Source organism: Hylobates moloch, unplaced genomic scaffold, assembly GCF_009828535.3.
Source record: "Hylobates moloch isolate HMO894 unplaced genomic scaffold, HMol_V3 SCAFFOLD_5, whole genome shotgun sequence".
NCBI lineage: Eukaryota > Metazoa > Chordata > Mammalia > Primates > Hylobatidae > Hylobates > Hylobates moloch.
The window spans coordinates 102,448,137-102,475,469 of NW_026652280.1; the positions used below are offsets into that span (position 1 = coordinate 102,448,137).

A 27,333-nucleotide genomic window follows, 5' to 3' on the forward strand; every position below is an offset into this window, starting at 1 on the left:
AGAACTAGGAAAGCAAGAGCAAACACATTCAAAAGCTATCAGAAGGCAAGAAATAACTAAAATCAGAGCAGAACTGAAAGAAATAGAGACCCAAAAAACCCTTCAAAAATTAATGAATGCGGGAGCTGGTTTTTCAAAAAGATCAACAAAATTGATAGACCACTAGCAAGACTAATAAAGAAGAAAAGAGAGAAGAATCAAACAGATGCAATAAAAAATGATAAAGGGGATATCACCACCGATCTCACAGAAATACAAACTACCATCAGAGAATACTACAAACACCTCTATGCAAATAAACTAGAAAATCTAGAAGAAATGGATAAATTCCTCGACACGTACACCCTCCCAAGACTAAACCAGGAAGAAGTTGAATCTCTGAATAGACCAATAACAGGCTCTGAAATTGTGGCAATAATCAAGAGTTTACCAACCAAAAAGAGTCCAGGGCCAGATGGATTCACAGCTGAATTCTACCAGAGGTACAAGGAGGAACTGCTACCATTCCTTCTGAAACTATTCCAATCGATAGAAAAAGAGAATCCTCCCTAACACATTTTATGAGGCCAGCATCATCCTGATACCAAAGCTGGGCAGAGACACAGCCAAAAAAGAGAATTTCAGACCAATATCCTTGATGAACATTGATGCAAAAATCCTCAATAAAATACTGGGAAACCGAATCCAGTAGCACATCAAAAAGCTTATCCACCATGATCAAGCTTATCCACCATGATCATCCCTGGGATGCAAGGCTGGTTCAACATACGCAAATCAATAAATGTAATCCAGCATATAAGCAGAACCAAAGACAAAAACCACATGATCATCTCAATAGATGCAGAAAAGGCCTTTGACAAAATTCAACAACCCTTCATGCTAAAAACTCTCAATAAATTAGGTATTGATGGGACATATCTCAAAATAATAAGAGCTATCTATGACAAGCCCACAGCCAATATCACATTGAATGTGCAAAAACTGGAAGCATTCCCTTTGAAAACTGGCACAAGACAGGGATGCCCTCTCTCACCACTCCTATTCAACATAGTGTTGGAAGTTCTGGCCAGGGCAATCAGGCAGGAGAAGGAAAGAAAGGGTATTCAATGAGGAAAAGAGGAAGTCAAACTGTCCCTGTTTGCAGAAGACAGGATTGTAAATCTAGAAAACCCCATTGTCTCAGCCCAAATTCTCCTCAAGCTGATAAGCAACTTCAGCAAAGTCTCAGGATACAAAATCAATGTACAAAAATCACAAGCATTCTTGTACACCAATCACAGACAAACAGAGAGCCAAATCATGAGTGAACTCCCATTCACAATTGCTTCAAAGAGAATCAAATACCTAGGAATCCAACTTACAAGGGATGTGAAGGACCTCTTCAAGGAGAACTACAAACCACTGCTCAATGAAATAAAAGAGGATACAAACAAATGGAAGAACATTCCATGCTTATGGGTTGGAAGAATCAATATCGTGAAAATGGCCATACTGCCCAAGGTAATTTATAGATTCAATGCCATCCCCATCAAGCTACCAATGACTTTCTTCACAGAATTGGAAAAAACTACTTTAAAGTTCATATGGAACCAGAAAAGAGCCTGCATTGCCAAGTCAATCCTAAGCCAAAAGAACAAAGCTGGAGGCATCACACTACCTGACTTTAAACTATATTACTAGGCTACAGTAACCAAAACAGCATGGTACTGGTACCAAAACAGAGATATAGATCAATGGAACAGAACAGAGCCCTCAGAAATAACACCACATGTCTACAACCATCTGATCTTTGACAAACCTGACAAAAACAAGCAATGGGGAAAGGATTCCCTATTTAATACATGGTGCTGGGAAAACTGGCTAGCCATATGTAGAAAGCTGAAACTGGATCACTTTCTTACACCTTATACAAAAATTAATTCAAGATGGATTAAAGACTTACATATTAGATCTAAAACCATAAAAACCCTAGAAGAAAACCTAGGCAATACCATTCAGGACATAGGCATGGGCAAGGACTTCATGTCTAAAACACCAAAAGCAATGGCAACAAAAGCCAAAATTGACAAATGGGATCTAATTAAACTCAAGAGCTTCTGCACAGCAAAACAAACTACCATCAGAGTGAACAGGCAACCTACAGAATGGGAGGAAATTTTTGCAACCTACTCATCTGACAAAGGGCTAATATCCAGAATCTACAATGAACTCAAACAAATTTACAAGAAAAAAACAAACAACCCCATCAAAAAGTGGGTGAAGGACATGAACAGACACTTCTCAAAAGAAGACATTTATGCAGCCAAAAAACACATGAAAAAAATGCTCATCATCACTGGCTATCAGAGAAATGCAAATCAAACCACAATGAAATACCATCTCACACCAGTTAGAATGGCCATCATTAAAAAGTCAGGAAACAACAGGTGCTGGAGAGGATGTGGAGAAATAGGAACACTTTTACACTGTTGGTGGGACTGTAAACTAGTTCAACCATTGTGGAAGTCAGTGTGGCAATTCCTCAGGGATCTAGAACTAGAAATACCATTTGACCCAGCCATCCCATTACTGGGTATATACCCAAAGGACTATAAATCATGCTGCTATAAAGACACATGCACACGTATGTTTACTGCGGCACTATTCACAATAGCAAAGACTTGGAACCAAGCCAAATGTCCAACAATGATAGACTGGATTAAGAAAATGTGGCACATATACACCATGGAATAGTATGCAGCCATAAAAAATGATGAGTTCATCATTTTTTTCATCCATGTAGGGACATGGATGAAACTGGAAACCATCATTCTGAGTAAACTATCACAAGGACAAAAAACCAAACACCGCATGTTCTCACTCATAGTTGGGAATTGAACAATGAGAACACATGGACACAGGAAGGGGAACATCACACTCTGGGGACTGTTGTGGGGTGGGGGAGGGGGGAGGGACAACATTAGGAGATATACCTAATGCTAAATGATGAGTTAATGGGTGCAGCACACCAACATGGCACATGTAAACATATGTAACAAACCTGCACATTGTGCACATGTACCCTAAAACTTAAAGTATAATAATAATAAAATAAAAAAATAAAAAACAAAGTTCATTGTGACTCACAATCAAAAAATGAAAAATCACAAAAGGAAATATTTTGGATTTTTCTGATGTAGGTTGTCTATCCAGTTTATTCATATCAGATTGGCAAAGATTTATTACCTAATAAAAACTCAGTGTTGGAGAGGATTTGTGGAATGGAACACTCATGCTTTATTAGTGTGAAAGCAAATTGCCATAATTATTCTTCATTGTAATGTGATGATTAATTCATTCAACACATACTTGATTGTGTGTAAATGAATTAAAATGTAAAATGAACATACTCTTTTACAAGGTTTGAATATCTAGGAATTTCACCTAAGGAAATAAGGGAATGAAGGAAAGAATATATGCATAAGAATGTTTACAGTAGCAAATTAGAAATAATAGGAGTTCAGTAAGTTTTCAGAATACAAGACCAATATTCTTATATCTCTGAAAATAATAGAAGATAAAAAATTTAAAGATGCTATTTTAAACAGAAAAATGCATGTTATATAATAATATGTATATTTTTAATGAACTACATACTCAGGAAAATGGATCACATGACTACAATGAGAAACTATTTCACACTCATCATTGGATAATTATATAAACATCTAATATCACACAGTGTTACCAGCATGTGAAGCTACAGGCATTCTCACACTAGCGGAGGGAGTGTGAGCTGGAGATCAATGTGACAGCATATTGTAAGGTTAAAGATGAGCCTATCCACAATTCAATTGTGTGATCCCTCAGCACATATCCTAGAGAGACTTACCTAGGCATAGACAACAGAGAATTTTAAATAGTGGAATTATTTAGATTTGCAAGATAATTAGAAACAACTTAAATATTCATTAAAAAGAGATTTCTTAAATATGTAGTAGTGTGGTTGTAAGGTGAAATATTACATAGCGGTAAGAAATGCACTAAGCTAAACCAATTAATAGGAATATCTCACAAATGATTCTGTGATAGGAAAGCAAGTTTGGGTAAGATTGCATCAAGTGTGTAATGTTTGAGTTGAAAATATGTAAACTAAATTGCATATTTTAAAGAAACTTACAATGTAATAGAAGTTTAAAGAAATACATAGGAATACTTAACTCCAAACTCAGGATATTCCTCTGGAGGGGAGGGAGAAGATAGGTGTCAAATGTATAAAATTGTTTGCATCTTTGTTGGGTAAGGTGCAAGGAATTATTTATTAAACAAATATTTATATTTTTTAAATATCAATTTCTCATAACAATTACAAATATTTTAACTAAAACTTTAAATTAAATAAGAACTTTTAAATTTTAACTTTTATTTCAATAATTTAATTTAAAATTTAATTTAAAATTCTGACTTTAAAATGTGTATATATATATGTAAATTGTATATATGCCCTTTTAATTATTAAAAAAAGAAAAAAATGAAACATTTTGTCTTTTTCTGATGTAGGGTGTCTATTCAATTTATTTATTTATATCAAATTGGCAAAGATTGAGTGCCTAACAAGAAATTTATTATATTTTATTATATGAAAATTCTGAAATAGTACTCACTGAAAATCTTTCAATAAAATCAAATCTATGCGTGCAGGAATCTTTTTTCTATTTGCTCACTAGTATGCCTCAACTGTCTAAATAAACTCCTAGAATATTTTAGGCTCTTAGTAAACATTTATTGAATGTTTTATTTATAGTATTATGGCTTTCTAGTTTGTTTCTTTCATATGATTTTCAATGTACTGACAATTTTATTTTGATGGTATTAGATCTATCAAAATTTCTCACTAACATTTTTTCTGTTTCTTTTGTGCATAAAAAATATTTTTCCATTGAGAGTTCTACTTTGTGATTTGATTTTAAAAATTAGCTCCTTAATTCTCCTGAAACTTACTTTGTTAAAGAATATAACTTGTTTTTTTTTTTCTCCAGTTCAACTTACTAAGTAAGCCATCCTTTCTCCACTGATCTATATGTTAACATATTTTAAATTCTTTTCACACTAAAGGGTCTTCTGGCTATTTGTGGTACTCCATTTCCTCCCATTGTATGTGTTCAAGATGAAGATATTTTCTTTGCACTTGGGTGTTTTATTGTGCAAAAAATCATAAGGCCTTCAAAACAGCCCCTTTCATCACTCTGAGACCTGTGGAGATGAGGAGTTTTCCAGAGTTTCTGGGAAGCTAGGGATGGAAAGGGGAATTCTCAGAGGACTGTGATGGGGCCATCTCCTCAAGATCCTGAACACTGTCTTTCTGGGGAAGGTCCACAACACGGCCCAACAGGTACCACCCTGGGAGTCCACTCTCTGGCTATCTGTCGTGCGTTTGGTGAGCAGAGGAGGGGGATAGTGTTGGCATAGATAACTGTGGCAAGTATCTCGAAAAAATACTTGCATTTAACTTTCTGTACCTAAATTTCTGATTTTTAAACTGAGGCTAAAAATGGACCTGCTTCATAGAAATTTCAAGGATTAAATAGTATACTGTGAACACACAGTGCCTGGCATATTGAAATTGCTCAATCAGTGACGGTTCTTGTAATATTACCCATTCATCAGAACACAGAACGATACAGAGTAAGAGATGTTTTTCAGGGAATGAGCAGATGGGAGTCACCAAGGTGGCTGAGAAGATTGTCTTTCCCCTAGCAGCCCAGGATGGTGGCACTCCTCTGCCACAGGTCTGAGTATCTAACATGGGAGGAAGTGCTCAGAGAGGGCATTCTGGATCTTATGCTGCTTGGACTGCATCGCGATCCTGGTCTCAAACTGAGTGGGAATTGTGGAGCATTTGTATGTATGAACAGGAGGGTCTTGTTAAAGTAAATTAAAATGGACACCAGACCTGAAGAGTCCCTGGACAGACAAAGCCAGTTAGGCCTCATAAATGACCTCAACTTTGCTTGATCTCCAAACATACGGGTAACGTAACTTAGGCTATTTCTTGTAAACGCCTATATTAAAGAAAAATGATACTTAAAACCAACCAATGAGAAGCCACCAGCTACCTTAAAATTATGCAACTAGGGACTTTCAGCAGGATAGACTAAGAAAATGGTGTAACAGCAATCAATCAAATATTTTCTTCACTTTACTTTGTGTTTGCTTTATAAAAGCTTTCCCCTTGTGTTCTCTTGACAGAGCCCTTAAACCACTTTTGGGTTTCATGAATTGCTGTTTGCTCAAATAAACTCTTTACAATTGTATTATACCTCAGTTTACTTTTTTTTTTTTTTGAGACGGAGTCTTGCTCTGTTGCTTAGGCTGGAGTGCAGTGGCACGATCTCAGCTCACTGCAAGCTCCGCCTCCCGAGTTCATGCCATTCTCCTGCCTCAGCCTCCCAAGTAGCTGGGACTACAGGCGCCCACCACCATGCCTGGCTAATTTTTTGTGTTTTTTAGTAGAGACGGGGTTTCACCGTGTTAGCCAGGATGATCTCGATCTCCTGACCTTGTGATCCACCCGCCTCGGCCTCCCAAAGTGCTGGGATTACAGGCGTGAGCCACTACACCAGGCCCTCAATTTACTTTTAACAGTCCCCACATGTGGAAAGCAGAGAAGAAATGAAGTCCAGTCCCACTGCTTGATACTGGTTTCCGGACTCATCAGAGAGCCGAAGAAGAAGGGAAAACTTACAGGGACCCAGCAGAAAACTGATGTCCTTGTATTTAAGGAGCTCCTTACCTTGAAGCATCTGTGAGTCCCTGCCTAAATAGCTCTGGTTCTTGGAGCTTGGAAAAGGCAGGAAAGAGATAAAAATGTTGTCATCTTTAGCGGGAGTACTGTGAGATGTCCTCTCCTCCCTGGAGAGGAGAGTTAAAAGTTAAAACACAGGTTCCCCTGCCTTAGGGAGCCACAGGACAAGGAGGGAAGCCCAGCCCTGCTCCTCAGAAATCCCCCAGGATGGTGTAATACCCATATCCCCTGAACTCAGGAAGTCCTTACCCAAGGCCTATATGCTGCCTGTGCCTATGGAGTATCCCTGATCCCAATGCAGAGGGCTGGTAATACAGGGTTTGCAATTTACAGGGATTCAAACTGCCTTTTCTTCAGGGACTCCATGCCAGATGGGGAAAGAGGAAGCACATCTGGTTGGTTCCAGGAGGAAAGGACACAAAAAGGCATGATAGGAGAGAGGATAGCCTGAGAATACTAATACTGAAGGATTGTGGTGTTAAAATAGTGTGAAAGTAGAGGACATATTAGGGAAGCTTCCTGAAAATGGAGGAGGCTGACTGATATTCATTCAGAATCCAAACCTCAGGACAAACAATCAGAAGGACTTCTAGAAGCACAGAGGCAGGGTGTCTTTCACAGAGTTGGACATTGTTTCCAAGCTCTTGACACCTGGGATGAACACTGGAGTGTTTGTGTGTATGTGTGTTTGGGTGTGTGTGTGTTTGCATGTGTGTGTCTGTAATTTATGACTCCATTTGTATAGGCAGTGGCAAGAACAGAAACTCTTTGAGGTGCATTTGCAGAAGTGAGCTTAAAGGTTTATTTGTACTAGAGCAGTCTGCATTTTAAAAGTATAAGCTACATGGAGTCATTTTGCTATGTTTGCTGAAGGAGGAGCATGGTAAAATTCTTTGGGAGAATAGCTGGGGAGAGAGCGAGGGTATCAGGAAGAAGGAGGGTGACAGCTGAGTAGGATAATGTCTGTCTTCCTTAATAACCAGGGTTATTAAGTCATCATTGCTCCACTTCGGTCCTCCCTTCCACATCTGGCCTTATGATGGAGGGTTGGGAAGGCCAACCCCATTTCTCTTTGCCGGAGGTTTCCTGAAGTCTCCGCCAGTAGGCGGAGCTAGAGAGAACTTGGAGACTGGCAGAGTGACAAGGACCAGGCTTCCTTAGATTCCCTTAGAATTCTCCAAGTCACCCCAATATTACTTCTCACCCCAGCAGGAGCAATTTATCCCAGTAGCAACAGTGTGGTTCCAGTGTGCAGTTTTTCCTGCTCACAAAACCAACCTTGTTGAGTTCTCATGGAGACAGACCCTAGGGCCAGCACCAGCTTGCACCCCTCCTCAGATGCCTGAGTCCAGACACACAAGGCCCCTCCTCTGAGCTCAGGGACCCCGGAACCCACGAGAAGGGCCCCTTTCCTAGAGGCCTGAGTTTCAATTCATGGGCCACTGCTCCAAGTTTCTAAGTTTTGATAGTTTCAAGACACTCCCTTTCCCTGCCATTGGTAACATGGTGGCAATGACAGTTACCGCCTCCATGAGCATTTTTGTCTTCTATTGGTCTTTTCAGTTCTCTGATGCCATGTAAGCAATTCTTTATGTAAACTTTTGTCTATTAAAGTACATCTCATAATTCTCTTTCCTGACTTGACCCTGACTGAGGCACTGAGGGGTGATGGTCAGCTCTGGTGAGGACCAGGAGTTGAAGGAGTTAAGCAAGCCATGCTGCTTCAAGGCCCAGATAACTGGGTGATGGAGCTGAGATCAGACATACTTATCCCTCTCGGCACATTTACAAACAAGAGTAATGCAGTCTAGAAAAAGATGATGAGCAGATTATTTGTTTTATTGTTTCATGAACAATGGAGATTGCCAAGGAAATCAGGGGAATGAGGCAAGGACTTCTATTTGGTGTTCCCAGGCCAGGTACACAGATGGAATCAGACGTCAGAAGATGAGTTCTTGTGAGAGGGCAGATTTCTGGATTCTAGGTCAGAGGAATCTTCCAGGACAGAGTGTGAAATCTTTACTAAAATGTCCCAGCAACACAGTCAGTCCTAAGGAAGATGAAGTTGCCCCTTTCATGCCTCTAAATCCACTCTTCTAGGCACAGGGTCCACTTCAGCAGCAGCCTCCAGAGTGCTGGCCACTGCCTCCTCCACAGCAGCTGGAGCCCGCTGAGGGCTGGCTGCAGCAGTCAGAGCTCTGGGGTCTGTGACGGTGGGACCTGCGGCGCCTGTGGTGGCTCAGGCAACAGCCACCTCCCCCAGAGCTGCAGCAGCCACCACCCCCAGAGCTGCAGCAGCCCCCAGAGCTGGAGCCACAGCAGCCTCCGGAGCTGACACTGCAGCAGGAAGAGACTGGGGGGCCCTTAGGGGGACACTTTGGGGGGCACTTCGGGGTGGAGCACTTGGGAGGGCACTTGGGGGTGCACTTGGGAGGGGGCTGGCACTGCTGCTGGCTCTGCTGGCAGGACATCTTGGTGGCGGGTGTTCAGGAGCTGAAGGAGAGTCAGACAGCAAGTTAGATGGAGGCAGAGGCCACCCCTGCCTATTCTTGTCCTTTCTGCATTATTTCTAGACCCTTCATTTTGAAAGCCTTATATCAAACATAGGAAAATCACCTCTAATGTTTTTATCACTCTCAATGTTTACCAAGTGCTTTCATTCATGGATTCTCATTTCAAACCTTATTTGAGATGTTGTCATGCAATATATAATCTCCAAATATGTAAATAAAGTTTCTGCTCATTAAAAGCTCCTAAGTGTGGGAGAGAAGTCCAGGAAATAAATTGGCTCCAGGCCAGCATTCATTCTATCACATCACCAAGAATTCTGAGAATGTTCAATGTTGAGGCCAGTCTAGAGATGAAAATCTCTTTAAGGAAAAATCAAAATAAATTTCTATTGGAAGAACTGATATATTTCAGTTTGCAGAAATAGAGAAAACTATAACTGCAAAGGATGTTGGAGTCAATTTGTTCCAACCAACTCAATATACAAATAAAGAAACTGAAGCCAAAAGAGGTAACTTCACCAGCCCAAAGTTATTCACTAGCATGTCACATTTGTTCCTGGGTCCCCTGGTTCCCATCCTGGACTCTGCCCTTTAGCACATGCTGCCTCCCCAGGCCTGTCCCCACGCGCTGTCAAATGGCTTCTAAACTCCAGTGTGTACTCAGTTTTCCACTACAGATCTTCTTGTTGGCATCTAACAAGATCCACAGGTGTCTCTGATCCTTTCTTCCTCTAAGTAGCAGTGTTCTCAGCATATCTTTTCTAAAAGTGAGTATGTCTCTATTTCCAAAATTATATTCCCACTATGCAGCCCACTCCAGCATAATCCAGTGGCCAATGTGTTTATTCTCTAAAACCAGAGAAACACACTGAGCAATTGAAAATAATTTGGTTCCTCTAAATCTGTGTCATACAGCCCTCTAGATCTTACCGGTTCTTCTTAATCTCTCTCACTCCACCCCACCCCTCTACCTCCTCTTTCCAATTTTCTGCCCCCACCCCATTCCTTGCCAATCACAATTCCAGGCCCCTGGGGCCCTGCCTAGACTCTTCTCCTGCCCTGGTCTGAGTATCCATTCCCTCCTTCCCTGACCTGGGCATCCCTCTGTGGAAGCCCCTGCTCCTTTTTCCAGGGCACACTTACCAGGATCACAGGCAGCACAGGGTTCTTCAGCACCACAGGAGGTGAGTGGATGGGATGCTCTGGCCCTGAGCCCTTTTATTTTGTCCTTCGGTGCTGCCTCCAGCAGTGAGACAGGGCCTGGGCATGAGAGGACCTGCCTCCCGACACCCACATAGGACTTGTGATGAGTGGTGACTGGCAGTTCTGCACATACCATCCTTCATTGGTGTTCAGGGGAGCTGCTTTCAGCTAGGAAAGAGCTTGGTGGAAATGGGGGCTTGTGGTGGGTGAAAATGGACATCATGTTTCCTGGAGTCCTCAGTAGCCTATTTCCTATGAAGATGGCTCTCTTCACAGTCTTGTAGTCACACTTATGAATTCTGCAAAAACAACTTTTCCTTTCTATCCTCGATACTAATTTTCTATCTAGGCCTTTGAGTCCAGATAGCTTGGTTAAAAATCCACATGCCTGCATTTTGGAGTTTGTCCATGTGCATAGGCGCATGTGTGTGCATCATAGTAGTTAAGAAAAGAGGCCTTGGAGATCCTGGCAAAGTACTCAATATTTTTGGCCATTGGCTTTCTGATGTTTTAAATGAAGATAATAAGAGAAATATCTTTTCTGCAGGATTTACAAATTAATTAAGATAGCAAAGGGGAAGTAGCTGAAATAGTATGCGGCATGTGGTTATAATCAGGAAATGGATGGATAGGTAGATAGAGATAGATATAGATAGATAGATAGATAGATAGATAGATAGATAGATAGATAGACAGACAGACAGACAGAAAGAAAAATAGAGGCAAATCTGAGATTGTAATGGACATTGGGAATTTTTAAAGTCACAGGTGCCTTTTACGTTAGGTGGCTTTTATTAAAACTAAAGGCCATTTTTTTCCTCCTACATACCTCAGTGAATTGGGCTTTCTGAAGTTAGATGCAGAGTGGTTATAAGAAAAGAAGACTAAAGAATGTATATTGCCCCAAATTATAGCATAAAAGAATTTGCAGTTTCCTGAGGAAAAGCTGAAGGGATGAGGTAAAATAAAGATGAGAAGGATGAAGAGAAGAGAACAGCCAATGAGGTGGCTTTAAACTGTGACTTGGAGTGGTGTAGTTGATATAGACAAGAATAGACGTAGTCAATATTTAATTTGAAATTATTGTCTTTGTTGCAATATACATTTCCTGGGTTTAATTTCCCAGTTTCCCATGCTCAAAACTAACCAAATGCAAAATCTAAAAGTGAAAAACCGATATTTGAAAAATAAATGTGGTCAAAATCATATATAACATCAAAAAATTATTGGATGGTTTTAGCAGATTATAAGTTGCAGAAGAACAGATCAGTGAACTTGAAGAAATTGTTCAAACTGAATTGAAGAAAGGGAAAAATATTTTAAAAAATGAACAGATGAACCACTGTTCATCTGTTTGAATAATATCAAACATTCTAGCACCCATGTATTTAGAGTTTCAGGAAGAGAACTACAAACCACTGCTCAATGAAACAAAAGAGGACACAAACAAATGGAAGAATATTCCATGCTCATGGGTAGGAAGAATCAATATCGTGAAAATGGCCATACTGCCCAAGGTAATTTATAGATTCAATGCCATCCCCATCAAGCTACCAATGACTTTCTTCACAGAACTGGAAAAATCTACTTTAAAGTTCATATGGAACCAAAAAAGAGCCCACATTGCCAAGTCAATCCTAAGCCAAAAGAACAAAGCTGGAAGCATCATGCTACCTGACTTCAAACAATACTACAAGGCTACAGTAACCAAAACAGCATGGTACTGGTACCAAAACAGAGATATAGATCAATGGAACGGAACAGAGCCCTCAGAAATAATGCCACATATCTGCAACTATCTGATCTTTAACAAACCTGACAAAAACAAGAAATGGGGAAAGGATTCCCTATTTAATAAATGGTGCTGGGGAAACTGGCTAGCCATATGTAGAAAGCTGAAACTGGATCCCTTCCTTATACCTTACACAAAAATTAATTCAATATGGATTAAAGACTTAAATGTTAGACCTAAAACCATAAAAATCCTGGAAGAAAACCTAGGCAATACCATTCAGGACATAGGCATGGGCAAGGACTTCATGTCTAAAACACCAAAAGCAATGGCAACAAAAGCCAAAATTGACAAATGGGAGCTAATTAAACTAAAGAGCTTCTGCACAGAAAAGAAATTACCATCAGAGTGAACAGGCAACCTACAGAATGGGAGAAAATTTTTGCAACCTACTCGTCTGACAAAGGTCTAATATCCAGAATCTACAATGAACTCAAACAAATTTACAAGAAAAAAACAAACAACCCCATCAAAAAGTGGGCAAAGGATATGAACAGATACTTCTCAAAAGAAGACATTTATGCAGCCAAAAAACACATGAAAATATGCTCATCATCACTGTCCATCAGAGAAATGCAAATCAAAACCACAATGAGATATCATCTCACACCAGTTAGAATGGCCATCATTAAAAAGTCAGGAAACAACAGGTGCTGGAGAGGATATGGAGAAATAGGAATGCTTTTACACTGTTGGTGGGAATGTAAACTAGTTCAACCATTGTGGAACACTGTGTGGCAATTCCTCAGGGATCTAGAACTAGAAATACCATTTGACCCAGCCATCCCATTACTGGGTATATAGCCAAAGGATTATAAAACATGCTGCTATAAAGACACATGCACACATATGTTTATTGCACTATTCACAATAGCAAAGGCTTGGAACCAAGCCAAATGTCCAACAATGATAGATTAGATTAAGAAAATGTGGCACATATACACCATGGAATACTATGCAGCCATAAAAAATGATGAGTTCATGTCGTTTGTAGGGACTTGGATGAAACTGGAAACCATAATTCTCACCAAACTATCGCAAGGACAAAAAACCAAACACCGCATGTTCTCACTCATAGGTGGGAATTGAACAATAAGAACACATGGACACAGGAAGGGGAACTTCACACACTGGAGCCTGTTGTGGGGTAGGGGGAGTGGGGAGGGATAGCATTAGGAGATATACCTAATGTTAAATGACGAGTTAATGGGTGCAGCACACCAACATGGCACATGTATACATATGTAACAAACATGCACGTTGTGCACATGTACCCTAAAACTTAAAGTATAATAAAAAAAAAATAGAATGGGGGAAGAAACAACATATTTTTAAATAATAGTCAAAAATTTTCCAAAAGTGTTAAAAATTATTAACCCATAGGGCCAAGAAATTAATAAATCCCAAGCAAGATAAATACATAGTAAGCCAATAAATGGTACTATCGGTCCAGAAAGAGGATACCAATTAATTAGTCTTGGAAGACTGGTGGAAGAGAGAGGGATTCTGAGGGAGGGTGTCTGGGAAAGGTTTGTTAAGGGCATCTGATAGGATACAGGCTTAAGGGGTGGTGAGGTTTAGATAGCTTAGAGAGATGGAGATGGTAGGGAGTAGGGAGGTATGTGGAGGGCAGGAGGGGCAGGTGGTCTTTTGTGGTTGGAATGCAGGGCATGTGAGAGGAGGGTTTGAGCCCAGTTGTACCACTCATTAGCTGAGAAGTGTTGACTCAGGCAATTTTTCTGGCACTCAGTTCCCACATCTATAAAATGTGGCTGAAAATATGTCCACCTGTCTGGATCACACTGAGGATTAAATTAGATAAGCTATTTAAAATACTTAGTATATTATAAAACACTAAAATTATATTTGCTTTTGGCAGTGAAATATTCACCTGGAGAAAAGGGGGATGATTGTCTTGGAGAACGGCCTGTTTGATGAAGGAGGTGGGCCACAAGGGTTATTCAAGCCCAGGCAGGAGCAGAGACTGAATGAGCCACAGGAACGCACATGTAGGGATGCTTGTGGTCAGCAGGGACAGGCAGGAAGCTTCAAGGAGGAGGAATTGAAGCGGTGGTGGGATATGGAATAGCAGAGAGGACATGGATGGGGTGAATTGGAAAAATGCCTTAAGCAAAACACTGAGTCTAGAGGAAGTATAAGATCTGGGGGAAGGAAGTCCAGATGCCAGAGTGAGGGTGGGGTTAAGCACAGCAAGGTCAGCAGCCATCACAGACAGTCATCAGTGTATTGATGCCACTCAGCAAGTGTGCCATCAGCACGGCTCCTTAGTTCACCAGAGGGAGAGGAAATACGAGACAGGCGAGGCTTTGCAGTCAATCAGAAATACTATTTAGGCTCGAATTGGGATTGGGTCCTTAGTCACTGAAAGGTGCCCTTCCTTGACCTGGCCTGAATGTGAAATCTGGATTGAGCAATAAATTAGTTAATCTGTCATTTCCACAGCATTTCATCAGCATTCTTCTGAGGTTTGTTTTGTTCAGTGAGAAATCCAGTGAGTATTTCTCAGCCCCTTCTTCCACACATCTAGCTCAGTACTTCTCCCCTTTTTATACTGTCTGGGATGCTTGCCCAGGTCGTCTTCTTTGCTATATATGTTCTTATTTCCAGATTAGTTCTATTTTTTGATTTATTATATAATTTTTTAAAATATGCCCAATGTTTATTTGTTTATCTCTGCTAGAATTTAAACTCCTTGAAAATAAGGATCTTGTTTTGTTCACTGATCCATCCCAATCATCCAAAATACTGTCCGGCACATAATAAATATTCAATTAACAATGACTAAATATTTGTTAAATGCATGGATGAACAACATGTTTCATTTCCAAACAGTTCTGACTATTACTTTTTCTTTATTTCTAGCCAGAATCTTCTTACAGTTTCCATGTATTGAAACTGAGCTCTTTGTTTTACCAAAAAGGCTGATTCTTTTTCTAAATGCAAGCACTATAAATAATGCAAGACGGAAGCAGGCTAGTCCTTTCAAAACATAGTGTTATTACTCTTCCTTCCACAGGGAGGTAGATCAAGTTTTGGAGCAAGATTAGCCTAGGCTTGAATTCCATCACTATCAGGTCTTAGATGTGTGGCCAGATAAGCTAGTTAACCTCTCTAGATTTTGTGTCTTCTAATGTCTGCAAAATGGAGTGAATGATGTCACCTTTCCAAGTTGTGAGCATGAGGAATGATTTCCCACCTCAGATGGTGGCTGGCACATAGTAGATCACTATCCTCCAGCCCCACACATTTGACCTGAGCTGACCACAGTGCTCAGGTGTTCCCATATCTGTGCCAAGCAGAATAACCCCATCACACAGAGCTATTCAGAACAGTTCATTGCCATTTGGCACAATCTCACTCTTGGCCCACACTAAGATTCTAATCAACCAAAATTTCTTCACGTGTGCAATTGTGCATATACCCACTCATCTTCTGCCAGTGTGGCTAATCTTTAATGTACATTAAAACTTAATATTTACCTTAATTACATTTTATCTTGTCAGATTAAATTCATTATTCTTGCACATGTTAAATCAGAATGTTACTCTTCAATTCTCCTTCATGACTTGAAGTAACCTGAAATTTAGGCCAGTTTCTTTTCAAGTTTCTCCCCAAGGTGCTGATAAAAAGTTCATTACAACAGGGCTGAGAATGGAGTCCTGGGACCAGCATAAAACTTCCATATAGTGTTAGGAACCAGGAAGGATATTTAACTAATGAGGACCTACTCCTCACCGGGCTGTCTGTCACTAAGTCAATGATGCTGATAGCATGCCTGCTGTTATCTCTGAGAGGGCAGAAGGCTCCCCTCTCTCCTCCATCATCAGCTAACTGCCACTCATTTGTCTCATCTCTGACTTGTAGTTGCCTCCTTTAGGGCCTGGACTTGCTAAACTGCCCCTTTTGTGGGTTTCCATGGTACTCTGAGCCTCCCATATTGAAGTTCTCACCATATTATTGTCTGCATTGCTCACTAGTGTATCTCCAGGATCAATACCAGTTCCTGGAAGATAGCAGAGCCTCAATAAATATTTGTCAAGTGAATGGATGTGTTGACGCAAGTTCACAAGTGGTTTCCTCCCTCCCTGATGGGCATGCACTAGAGAATAGAGGAAAGTTGTGGATCTAGCTCAGGGTTCCTACGACAAGATGTGATGGGTAGATTTGGCACAGCTTGGGTTATTCCTAGGCCCCTAGATAGGTCTAACTTAGCCTTCCAGAACAGGAAACACCATCTTTTGGAGGAATGAGCTGGATGGTCTCTGGTGATGAGAAGCACATAGATCATCAGGCATCATCCTGTCTTCCTGACTAGTCTCAGGCATAAGCATGTGGATCCTCTAGAATCCATTCATGCCATGCCAGAATTCATGATTCCCATTACTGCTGTCTACCTATGGATTCTAATATGAACAGCTGAGCTATTTTCTGATGCATAACAGCTGTATTTGTTGATTCATTAAGGGGTGTCATAATGTGTAGGACAAACTGTGGGATGTGGAATTTCTTTCTCTTAATGTCCGGGTAATGCCTGGGTAGAGGAGAGATGTACTATGGCTAGACCCCCATCTCCCATATGTCTGTAACATATGCCAGATCTTCTCATTCTGGGTGTTTTTGGTGGCAGTGAAATTGGGGATTTAACTGTGAAAAAGAAAGAGATTCCTTCATCTTAAGGTGCTTCTAGACCAAGAGGTAGATAATTTGTGCCCCCACATGGACAATTACATAAAACCTCCTACAAGAAACAGTCAGCTCTGTCTTCACCACCACTGCCACGTCCTACTCATGCTGGGGCCAGATGTGTACAACTTTCAACCCTCCTCCTAGGCACTGAGTAAGCTTACACACCTGGGTATTCATTATAGAAATGGTTTTCACTTCTGAATGATCAGAATAATTCTCAAATAGAGGACCCCGATTTTCATTCTGGAAGTTCAAGCTAAGTAGTTCTAGGATGTATCCTGGGATTCTGTGTCTTTAAGTGAGTACCCCAAATAATTTCACTCTAGCATACTGCCTTCAACAAAAAGGAATTTTAGATAACCCACCTGGTCTGGAAGGAAACTCTGAGAACATCTTTCATTCTACAGTGAAGATCCCACAGTGGAAAGCTTAGAAAGAGAAGAAAGATACAGAATTGCAGAAGAATGTAGGCAGGATTCCAAAGTGAGAAGAATGATCTTCAGGCCCAATCTCTCCCATGTTCTCCCCTTCTCTGGGAGCCAGGCCCCGGTTCTGAGGCAGCATGGATGTCAGGTATGGACATCTGGACTGATCACTGCCTCACACTTTGTGACTTGGCCAATTCATGGGCATTTCTGAGCAACAGTTCACCAAACTCTGGTACAGAAGCTACACAACCTGTGCGCTGCCTAACATCCATGTGGGATTTGAAGAGGAGCCTCTCTGGTGGGTTTTTGAGTACATTGAAGGGCCTTATAAATGGTCTCTTTTGCTCTTTGGGGTCTTCAGCTTTGGTCCTGGAGACATTTTAAGTTTTGTTCAAGTGGTTGACACAAAAGGAAAGGTCAGAAGGCCAAGATGCCTGTCATCAGTGAAATGGTGGATGGTGGAGAGTAGAAGAGATGACAGGGATCATCAAGGCTATTGCTGAAGGACTTAGGATATCCTAAAGCATACTTCTGAGGTCACAGCCCCTGTTGCCAAATGCATTTTAAAAGCTCCAAGCTTTTCAAGCAGACAGTTAGGCACAGAGACAGACACACAAAAAGAAACATGAAAAACAGACACACACCCCTGTGTGCCTTTTTCCTCTGAGGTGTTTGTCTCTGGCTGTAGAAATGGTCTGGGGGCTGGCTCCTGCATAGCCCTGGGCAGTGGAGAACACCAAGCCATTGGGGGTTTCTTGGCTCAGCTCCAGGTTTGCCCAACCAAAGACCCCTCTATTCTACCATCATTCTGGGAACCAGAGTCTATTCCCAGGGGATGGTGCAGACTACAGAGCATCACTCATTCAATAAAGATCCTCGATGGGGACCTGCTGCCCAGACCTGGGGGAGGTCAGGACTTCTTAGAAGTGAACCCCACTTTCTCACAGCCAGTTATGTGTTTCTTCAATATTTTGAAGGAGTGAATGGTCTGCCCCCAAGCATCCCCAGACAAGGGGTTCCTTGTCTAGCAGTGTGTTTTCGAGGCTATGGGAGGGATCTAACAAGAATCCCTTCCCAAACCAGAGCTTCCAAGCTTCTCCCTACCCTGCCCTCCTCACTCCCACCCAGAGGCCTGGGTGATGGAAACCTAGAGATGCTCTATGGGGCCAAATTCGGGCCCTGCCAAGGCCCTGAAGGATGTGCCACACAGCAAATTCAACTCTAGAGTAGCTTGGATTTTAAAAGAGGAGACAGATGTGGAACTGAAATAACCCATTCAGTGATTGAGAGAACTCCAAGATTGTGTTGGGAAAATAATTGGGTTAAAACAGGAAAGATCTTTGGAAGAGGCAGGGACTGTGGCTAAGATCAAAGGTTCCATGTGTGGTAGAAAAGAGTGCAGACTGGGAGTCATGAGTGGCCGCATGGCTTGGGCAAGTGCTTAAACCCTGAGTGCTTAGGTTTTTAATTCTGCAAAAGGGCAAAATAATAATGCCTGCCTGACCGAATATTATGGGAATTAGAGGATGGATAGATATGTAGATATGTGTCTGTATACATGCACACAGATATACACATACTATATATGTATATTAATATTCTATCTGCATATGGCCTTTCACCAAACCAGCGATGACCAAATGTTCCTGGGCATCAGCAACACCAGGAGAGCTGGTTAAAAGACAGCTTGCTGGGCCTTGCTCTCAGAGTCTTTACTTCATTAGGTCTGGGGTGATGCATTTCATTTGCATTGCTAACAAGGTCCTAGGTGTTGCTGGATGCTGCTGATTCGGGTACCGTATTTTGAGGACCAGTATACTAAGTTATGCACTGACAGTAAACAAGGTTATGTCTGTCTCTCTAACCAGGACCGTCCTAGCAGACAAGCAATAAATATTGCCCAATAAATACATGAATGAATGGATTTCACATGAAGGGCCTCAGTTTTCCTTCATATGACACAGGGTTCTACTAGTTGGTTTCTGAAGTCTCCACCATCCGCCTGGCAGAACTAGATCCCTTGGGCAAGGGAGACACATACTCAGGGCCAGGCCCTGGATCTGTTTCCCAACTATGGCTCTGTAGCTGTGAGGTCCTCTTGGGCATGGACTGTGAGGAGCAGGGCAATGGATCAGACCTTCAGAGGCCCGGGCCAGAGCTGCCCTCCGTTGTCCTCCTAAGTGGAGCTTTTTCATTCTCTCTCCCTGAGGGAGGTCCTGTCCTCCAGCACCCTCATCCTCCAGAGCCACATCCCCACCCAGCATTCTTTTCACCTGCAAGGACTGAGAGGAGAGTCACTGCTGTCTCTTCTTCCCCTCCAGCCTTTACCTTCATGCTACCAAGACCACCCATGCCTAATGGAATCTGGGAGCAACTGAAGAATGCACAGTCAGGCTCAAATGCATCCATAAAAGAAAATAGAAAGAAAAGTAAATAATTTAGTTCTTTTTTTTTTTTTTTTGAGTTGGAGTCTTGCTTGTTGCCCAGGCTGGAGAGCAGTGGCATGATCTCGGCTCACTGCAACCTCTGCTTCCTGGGTTCAAGCAATTCTCTTGCCTCAACCTCCCGAGTAGCTGGGATTACAGGTGCACGTCACCACGCCTGAATAATTTTTGTATTTTTAGTAGAGAGACGGGATTTCCCCATGTTGGTCAGGCTGGACTCGAACTATTGACCTCAGGTGATCAGCCCTCCTCGGCCTCCCAAAGTGCTGGGATTACAGGTGTGAGCCACCATGCCCGACCTAGTTCTGAAAGAAGAGGAGTATCCCCAGAAAGCCTCCAGGTGCTTCATTCTTCCCTTCCTCTGGTTCCAGAGGCAACAGGGCTGTGACTGTGGCCCTAGAGCTGGGCAAAACCCAGTTAACCAAATCCAGGCCTGAAGTCCTTTACTCCTAGGCCAGGGGGCAGAGTTATTCTCCCTGTTCCCTCATCCCCTTGTCTTTTTCTTCATCCTTTCCATCTGGGGCCAAGGACACTTAGGGAAGATTGAAAACTCACAAGACAACCCACTTGGTCTAGGCTTAAAAAGCTCACACCATGGGTACAATAAACTAAAGAAGAAAGTTAATAAATTAAAATGAAAATTCGTACTATGTCATATCCATCAGGATGGCTATTACCAAAACAAGACAATGAACAGAAAATAACACATTGACAAGCATGTGGAGAAATTAGGACTTGTACCCTGTTGGTGGGAATGTAAAATGATGTAGTCACTGTGAAAGATAGTATGGCAGTTCCTCAAAAAATTAAAAATAAAATTACCTACGATCCCACTTCCAGATATCTATCCATAAGAATTGAAATTAGGGATTCACAGAAGTATTTGTATACCCATGTTCATTGCAACACTATTTACTACAAGAAAAAAGGTGAAAGCAACCTAACTGCCCATCCATCCACTGATGAACAAATAAACAAAATGTAGTATGTACATGCAATGGAATATTAGTCAGCCTTGAAGAGGAAGGAAATTATGGCACATGCTACAACTTGGATAAACCTTGAGAACATTATGCTAAGTGGAGTAAGCCAGTCATAAAAGGACAAATAATGCCTTTTTATACTTATATGAGCTGCCTAGAATCGTCAAATTGATAGAGACAGAAATGGTGGTTGCTAGGGGCTAGAAGGAGCAAGGAATGAGGAGATATTATTTAATGGATGAAGATTTAATTCAGCAAGATGAGTTCTGTGGACAGATGGTGGTGCTGGTAGCACAACAATGTGAATGTACTTAATGCCATTGAACTGAATGCTTAACTATGGTGAAGATGGTAAATTTTATGTTATGTGTATTTTACTATCACAATTTAAAATAGCAACAATAAAAACCTCATCTCAGCAAATCAAGGAATAAAAGCAGGAATGACTCAGGACTTAGGCAGTGAGTACATCATGATCTTTATTGTCACGTGGCCTCCTCTCACCTCAGTTCCTGCAGTTGAGCATCAGGACCGAACATGGTTCAAGCTGCCAACCCACAAGCCTTGCTAAGCAACAGCCAGCCCCAGGATAGACACTGAGATTTAGAGACTCTCTGACTCCACTCAGTTGGGAGTTTACAACCTAGCTGGGCAGATAAGGAAGACATGCCTGCAAAGTGAAATAACAATTCAAGAGATGTCACCAGGCAGTTACTAAGTAGTGCGGAGGATGTAGTGAGTTCTAGGAAGTCGGCACAGGTTCTTGTGAGTGGGAACAAGCAAAGAAGGCTCCAAGGGAGAGGCACTGAAAAATGGGTTGGACTTCAGAAGCTGGGGAGGAGGAGAGAAGTGGTCTAGGCAGAGTGGGGAAGAGTGAGCAGAGGCTTGGAGGCAGGGACATCAAAAGTATGGCTTGGGGGACACCCAAGCTGTGCCCAGTGGCCAGACTGGTCTGGCTAGAGCTGAGGATGTGTACAGGCAAGGAGTGACATGTGAGGCAGGAGAGGCATCTGAGACCCAGGTGTGGATCTTTGGATGACAGGCAAAGGAGTTTGGACACCACCTTCGTAATGGAGAGTCTCTGAATATCTTTGGGGAGATTCAAACAAAAGCGCACTGGAAATTGTGGAACAGGAGGAACAACATTTTCAGAGCAGGAGAGAGGGTTGTCTCAGTCACATTTCCTTTAAAAATAAGCACTCTTTGCTTCCCCTTTCACTCCAGCAAAGGCATTGCCTTGGTCTCCATGGCCATCCTGACCCCTCCGCTCTGGAAACACATCACCAGGCCCACAGCCAGTACCACTCTCTTGCCCCTGGTTATAACTGGATGGGCCACAGTAGGGAGCTTCGGTGTCTAGGCGGTGTGGACTAGACTCATGACAGCCTAGGTCTCCTGGGTATGGAACTGGATTTGGGCCCCAGCATGGGCTGGGGCTGCGCCAAGGCTCCCTGCAGAGCTTCGGGCTTGGGCAGGGCGCTGGCAGGGGAATTGGCTCTGGTCGTGGACGAGGCTCTGGGTGCTCACAGGGCTGCAGGCGTGGACGTGGCTCTGGAATCTCACACTGCGCTGGGCGAGGAAGGGGAACTGGCCGCGGTGTTGGACGTGGTGCTGGAAGTGGTTCTGGATACAAACAAGGTTCTGAAAGTTGTCGTGGTAGAGGACGCGGGCGTGGTTCTAGACTTATGCATGGTTCTGGGCGCAGACGTGGACGTGGAGCAGGAGGTGGACATCGCTGCAGTGGTGACTCTGGACACTGGTCAAGACGCCGTGGTGGACAGAAGCTTGGGAGCGGACGTGGCTCTACGTGTGGCCTCAGCTCGGGGCAGGAGGCACCCCAGGAGGGCTGCGGACCACAGCTCTGGGAGCGGCGTCTGATGGGAGGAATCTCAACAGGACACCTCTGTGGGGGAACCTGCCTGGGGCAGCACGGGGAGGAAATCTCGATTCGGCACTTGGGGCCACGTCTCTGAGAGCAGCTTGAAATGGGGCGGCGAGGACAGCGACTGTTATATATGGGTTCGGAGCGGCGGGGTGGGGTGCAGTAGTTAGGGAAACCTTCAGAGGGTCTTAGTGGCAGGTAGCTGCTGGAGCAGGGCTCAAAACGTCTTGGTGGGGAACAGCTGCGGGGGAAAAGCTGCAGCCGCCGAGGAGGAGGAAGGCATCTGCTGGTGCTCCGAGAGCGGTGCTGTTCAGTGAAGCTCCCATAGGAGCCCTGGGTCTGGCACTGGGGTACACAGGGGCTAAATGAAGCCCGGGACCGATACTGAGGGAGACAGCTGCTGTAGGAAGGCCTCGACTGGAACTGGGGGGTGTAGTTGTTGTAGGTAGCCCTTGACTGAAACTGGGGGCCACGATTGCTGTAGGAGCCTTGATACTGGCACTGGGTGGAGAATCTTCCCTGAGTCTGGAACACTGCAGGACGCCCTCCATATATCTGGACAGGCTGAGGAGCTGGACAGGGTACATAGTTCTGGACTGGGCATTCTACATAACAAGTTTCTGTATAACAAACTGGAGCACATTCTACGAAGCAAGTCTGAACAGGTTGTGAGGCTTCGCACTGCACGTAGGACACCTCAGATTGGCATGGAGCCTGGCTTTGAACAGAGGAAGTCTGAGATTGGGATGCAGCCTGGCCCTTCACCAGGGTGGTCTTAGACTGACATGGAGCCTGGCCCTTCACCTTGGTAGTCTTAGACTGACATGGAGCCTGGCCCTTCACCTGCTTGGTCGCAGACTGGCACTTCACCTGTGTGGTCTGAGACTGGCATGGAGCCTGGTCTGTCACCTGGCAAACTTGAACTGGGCATGATGCAGGGCACTCCACAATTTGCATCTCACAAGGGGCTTGAACCACCACTTGGCTCTGGGCAAAGGGGGAGTGAGAGGAGCAGAAGGAGGGACCCTTGACGCAGCACTGTTGGAGCGGCAGGCAGCACTGGATCTGCTGCTGGTCACACATGGTCCTGATGCAGCCAGTCAAGAGTGACCTGAGGGCAGAGAGACCAGGGTCAGGAGGGTGAGAGTTGGAGAGGGGGTACCGGGACCTAGAGGAAGACACCCTGCATCTTCCCTAGCTTTTCCTTCTCCACCCTCAACTTTCACCCAAGTGTCCTGACTTAGTTGGACCCAGGATTAATCTGTTAGACCTGCCCTGGGTCTGTCAAAGGGCACATCCAGGGTTGCAGATGTCCAGGATCTCCCTGAGGGTGGACCTACCAATGCCCAGAAAAGAGGGCACTGATGACAAAAGGATTCTCCTTTCGTCTCCACACTTTCTCACATCCAATGTGGTCTGAGCAGCCCTACAGGAAGTAGAGATAACAACTTGCTCCCAAGGCTATAGCCCAAAGTGGAAATTCCATTCCCACAGGAGCTTGGATTTACTCACACATGTGCACTGGCAGTACACATAAATGTGCAAACATGTAAGAACATACATATGAGAATAAGCACTCAGCACCATCTGCATTCACATAATGTCAAAGCATTCACTGGAAAGCGGGCGGCTCAAACCCAACATTAAATGTTTGTTTCTCTATATTCAATGCTTTTAGATAAATTCATTTAAACATGATACAATATTTTGAAATAAATTCATTTAAACATGACACAATGTTTTGAAATAAATTCATTTAAACATGACACGTGCAAAGCGTGCCCATGCAAAACACACCAGCCTTGGAAAGACTCTGACCACCATGGCAACTTGCCCAGTCAGGTTGCTGTTGCTAATCACCTGAAGTGTGACAGTCTGCAGGCCTCAGAAATGTTTTTCCCCAGTTCTTCTTAGAGGCAAGGTGGAGTTACCTAAGATGGAGTAAGCCAGAAAGTCCGAGGTTTTTAATCAGAAAACGGACATTCTGCCATACTTAAAGATCTACGCAGCTGGGGCATTGCAAACATAACGTGAGGGCTGCAGGCATACACCCTGACACCATGCTTAGCCAGGGAGAGTACAGGGCAGCCTCACTTCTCTGCTTGTGCCAGATCCCCGTGTTTATGTGCAGGCAGCCCACTGACCAGCAAAACAAGATCATTTGACAACAGGCTCATCCAACAAACCGCCTTTCAATAAGCTCCCCAAATGCTCCTGGTGAGGGTTCAAACCTTCTATTTTCAATTTATAGAGAATACCTACATATCTATTTCCCTGGGGAAGGTAACCCTTCTACACACAACTTTGCTCATAAGGTGTAAATTGCTAATGTGGCTTTTCCAGAAAGATCATGAGGGAAAATGGTACCTGAGGATAAGATCAGGGTTATCAAAGGCAAATACACTGGCTTCACAGCCCTAGCTCATCTCATAAACTCTATAGCTATGCTTCTGTCTCCTAAAAGCTCACCAGACTTTTCTCCTCAGGTTAATGCACCCCTCACCCTCCCTGGTTCCTAGCTTCTCCCTTCTTTGTGCCTCGCCACTGTGAACCTGGGCTCTCCCTGAACATCACACCCACCCCAATCCCAGGATCCAGTTCCTAGACTCACCCTCCTCACAGGCAAGCAGTCCTTCAGGCTGAGGCATCTGGGAAGAGGGCTGTCTTTATATAAAGGATTCTGGGTCTGGCTTGGGCCATGAGACAGCTGGTTGGCATCTTCCTGGCGCATCACCCGGGCTGGCATTCCAGCAGCCGGTTCCCTCCCTGTGTGCCTGCCCTTGCCGTCACCTACACAGTGTGGGAGTGTCTTGTCTTAGTGTTGAAGCCTCAGGACTATGAAGAGCAGATTCTTATTTTCTTCCTCCTTCATTGCCCTAACAGTTTCTTCTCCATCCCTAGAAGACCTGATGGTCAGGAGGTGAGGAGTGGCAAAGGTATCTTCTCTCCTAAAAGATGATTGTATCTGCCAACTTCCACTTTGCTTCAGATTCTTACCAGAGTGATATAAAAGACGAAATGTTTTCTAACTTGAAGTAATTTAAGTTATTTCAAAGTTAGAGGCAACTCTATAGAAGGATGAGCCCATGGGGCCAGAGGTGAGTCTAACATCCCAGGCCATGTACTTATAGCTATGCAACCTTTACAGCCAACCTGAGTATCGAATTAGTCTTCTGCAAAATAGAGATAATTAAATCTTCTTTCCTGATTGTTGTGAGGATTCAGGCAAAAAACCAAACACTGCATGTTCTCACTCATAGGTGGGAATTGAACAATGAGAACAAATGGACACAGGAAGGGGAACATCACACACCGGGGACGGTTGTGGGGTGAAGGGATAGGGGAGGGATAGCATTAGCAGATATACCTAATGCTAAATGACGAGTTAGTGGGTGCAGCACACCAACATGGCACATGTATACATATGTAACAAACCTGCCCGTTGCGCACATGTACCCTAAAACTTAAAGTATAATAAAAAAAATCCATCCAAGAATGATGTTTAAAATATCCCAAATCCACTCAGGGTAAATGCTGGCCATAAGCCACAGACACTGCTGAGTCATGGGTGCCTGCTGCCTCTCCATCCTGAGCTGAGCAAGTGGATGGCTGCACAGCAGGTGCGCAGTGAGTGCTGCAGAGCAGTATTTGAAGGTAGGACCAGGCAGGTAGTGCTGTGGAGTAGCCCTTAAAGGCAGCACAATGCAGGGCAGAAATAATAATCTGGCACTCTGTGAGCCACACAGAGTCAAGATGGACAGCTCTTTATGTTTTCCCTCATTATACTGTCATTAATCATTAGTATTTAAAAATAGGGAGATTTTATTTAATATTCCAGAAATTCAGATTTTCTTCTAAAATAAAAAGATCTAGCATAGTTGAACATACCTTCCATCATCCTGATTAGCAGCTGCCCACCTTAGATAGGGCATTGCTATAGTTTGGGTGTTTATCCCTTCCAAACCTCATGCTGAAATTTGACCCCCAGTGTTGGAGATGGAGCCTAATAGGAGATGTTTGGGTTATGGGGGAGGATCCCTCACGAATAGATTAATGCCCTCTCTGGTAAGGGTGGGGGTTAAGGTCTCGCTCTATTTGTTCCTGCAAGAGCTGGTTGTTAAAAAGAGCCTGGCACCTCCCTCGCTCCTCTCCTGCTTCCTCTGTCTTCATGTGATGTCTGCACAGCCTGCTCCCCTTCACTTTCTACCATGAGTGGAGGTAGCCTGAGTCCCTCATTAGAAGCAGATGCTGATGCCATGCTTCTTGTTCAGCCTACAGAAATGTGAGCCCAATAAGCCTCTTTTTTTTTTTTTTTTCTAAATTATCCGGCTTCACGTACTCCTTTATAGTGACACATTTAGACTAAGACAGGTAAACATTTTGCCGTTCTATAATTCTCCATTACTATTTTCTATATCTACGATGTAATTCGGTGTAAGTTCCCTTATGTTATTTTACTTGTGCTTTTATTTTCCTTCGGTAAAATTAAAAGTGAAATAATCCTTCTACCTGGATTATTTCACTTGTTTATATCACCCTTCAACCCCTTTCAACAGAATCTTAAAATATTCTGACCAAGCTTGTGAGCAGAGACTTTAGA

The 27,333-nt window shown here is 43.1% G+C and overlaps 2 protein-coding genes across 2 annotated transcripts; both read right to left on the reverse strand.

Moving 5' to 3' along the window:
• Positions 1–8,602: 8,602 nt before the first annotated feature.
• LOC116468328 (late cornified envelope protein 1F) lies at positions 8,603–10,488 on the reverse strand. The gene is made up of 2 exons (XM_032151947.2): positions 10,438–10,488; positions 8,603–9,277 (listed from the first exon to the last, which is right to left on the reverse strand). The coding sequence occupies exon 2, from the start codon at positions 9,253–9,255 to the stop codon at positions 8,899–8,901; it is 357 nt and encodes a 118-aa protein (XP_032007838.1). The 5' UTR covers positions 9,256–9,277; positions 10,438–10,488; the 3' UTR covers positions 8,603–8,898.
• Positions 10,489–21,309: 10,821 nt separating this feature from the next.
• KPRP (keratinocyte proline rich protein) lies at positions 21,310–25,379 on the reverse strand. Its single transcript, XM_032154588.3, has 3 exons — positions 25,345–25,379; positions 23,577–23,844; positions 21,310–23,537 (listed from the first exon to the last, which is right to left on the reverse strand). The coding sequence occupies exons 2-3, from the start codon at positions 23,814–23,816 to the stop codon at positions 22,038–22,040; spliced, it is 1,740 nt and encodes a 579-aa protein (XP_032010479.1). The 5' UTR covers positions 23,817–23,844; positions 25,345–25,379; the 3' UTR covers positions 21,310–22,037.
• Positions 25,380–27,333: the final 1,954 nt, after the last annotated feature.

Coding starts and splice junctions, on each gene's coding strand:
- LOC116468328 (XM_032151947.2), bottom strand. CDS start 9,255: ATGTCCTGCCAGCAGAGCCAGCAGCAGTGCCAGCCCCCTCCCAAGTGC.
- KPRP (XM_032154588.3), bottom strand. CDS start 23,816: ATGTGTGACCAGCAGCAGATCCAGTGCTGCCTGCCGCTCCAACAGTGC. Junction 23,538..23,576: donor GCCAGTCTGCGACCAAGCAG/GTGAAGGGCCAG, acceptor AAGACTACCAAG/GTGAAGGGCCAGGCTCCATG.